The sequence below is a fragment of the Triticum aestivum genome, chromosome 3A, assembly GCF_018294505.1.
Source record: "Triticum aestivum cultivar Chinese Spring chromosome 3A, IWGSC CS RefSeq v2.1, whole genome shotgun sequence".
NCBI lineage: Eukaryota > Viridiplantae > Streptophyta > Magnoliopsida > Poales > Poaceae > Triticum > Triticum aestivum.
In genome coordinates, this window is record NC_057800.1 from 51079750 (window position 1) to 51081058 (window position 1309).

Below are 1309 nucleotides of genomic sequence, written 5' to 3' on the forward strand. Positions count from 1 at the left end.
AAATCATGGTGAACATTTATTTGAAAAAATAAATGTTAATGATTTTTAAATGCACATTGAACACTTTTTTGTATGGTATGAGACATTTTTTTAAATGTCATGAACATATATCTAAAATGCGTGAACTTTTTTTAGATGCTGTGTTCATTTTTTTCGAATGGCACAAATATTTGTTTTAAACTTACTGAACTTTTTTTTTTACAGTGTAGACACATTTTTCTCGAAATGTGTGAATATTTTATAATATGTCACTGACATTTTTCTGAATGTTTTGAATCATTTTTAGAAAAATTATACGAACTTTTTTTAGGCTAATCACACGAACTTTGTGTAATGCAGCAGTATTTCTCGTGGAACATGACACTCGGGCTGACGTTTGTGAATCATTTAACGAGCCACCCAAACGATCTGAGCCTTTTGCCACAACGGCCACAACGGCCATTCTGGGCCGCATGGCAAGGGATCTGGGCCGTTGCACTAATTGCGGGTAGCTGTCCGTCCCCATCTTCCCCCAAGGCTTCTTCTACAAGATTCCCCCCACCCCCTTCTTCTTCCCCATTTGCACTTCCACACACCACTTCCCCAATCCAGAGCCTCCCCACCCAGCGATTCCACCGACGGCGATGTCCACGTCCGGTTCGTCCTCCGTTTCTGCCGACCGGGACATCCTCCCCCTGATCCCCTGCCCGGACTGCGGGGGCCAGAGCACCACCATTGCCACTCGCGGCGGCTCCCGCCCCGGGGCTCAGATCTACAAGAAACTCCGCCACAGCGTACGTGTTCTTGGCCCATTCCCCTCCATTAGTCGTCCTCCTGCATTTCGCAGCGTCGCAGCTTAATCTGTTCCCCCATTTCGCAGGCTGTTCTTGGCTGGTTCTTCCGCTGGTCAGACGGGTACGCGCTGGCCGATGTTGCAAGGATGACCCTCCTCCTCGGCGTGGCCAATCTGCTCGTCAACCTGCTTGTTCTGGCTCTCGTGCTGCGGCTGTTCGCAAAGCGGAATGCATCTATGGCGTAATCTAATCTAGATGCTGGTGGGATGGTCGTAGTATCAGTAGTATTAGCGTGGTAGTAGTCCCGCCGTGTTAATTTGTGTGGCTGTAGCCCCGCTATGGGCTTTGATTAGTGGTCTCTTTGTCAAATTAGTGCAGTCTCTATGTAAAATTAGTGCGGTCTCTTCAGTGTCAGCAAGCTGTAGCGTAGGTTCGACGATGGAGTGTTTGTGCTTGCGGCTGTGCCACCATTTGTCTGGTCCACTATGTAATCCATGAGCACTTGGATCTAATTAGGAATGGATGTTGTTTGCCAA

At 47.7% G+C, this 1309-nt stretch overlaps 1 protein-coding gene across 1 annotated transcript; it reads left to right on the forward strand.

Annotated features, from left to right (window-relative positions):
• The first annotated feature begins 529 nt into the window (after window positions 1-529).
• Window positions 530-1309, forward strand: LOC123057833 (uncharacterized). Its single transcript, XM_044480714.1, has 2 exons — window positions 530-773; window positions 860-1309. The coding sequence occupies exons 1-2, from the start codon at window positions 624-626 to the stop codon at window positions 1016-1018; spliced, it is 309 nt and encodes a 102-aa protein (XP_044336649.1). The 5' UTR covers window positions 530-623; the 3' UTR covers window positions 1019-1309.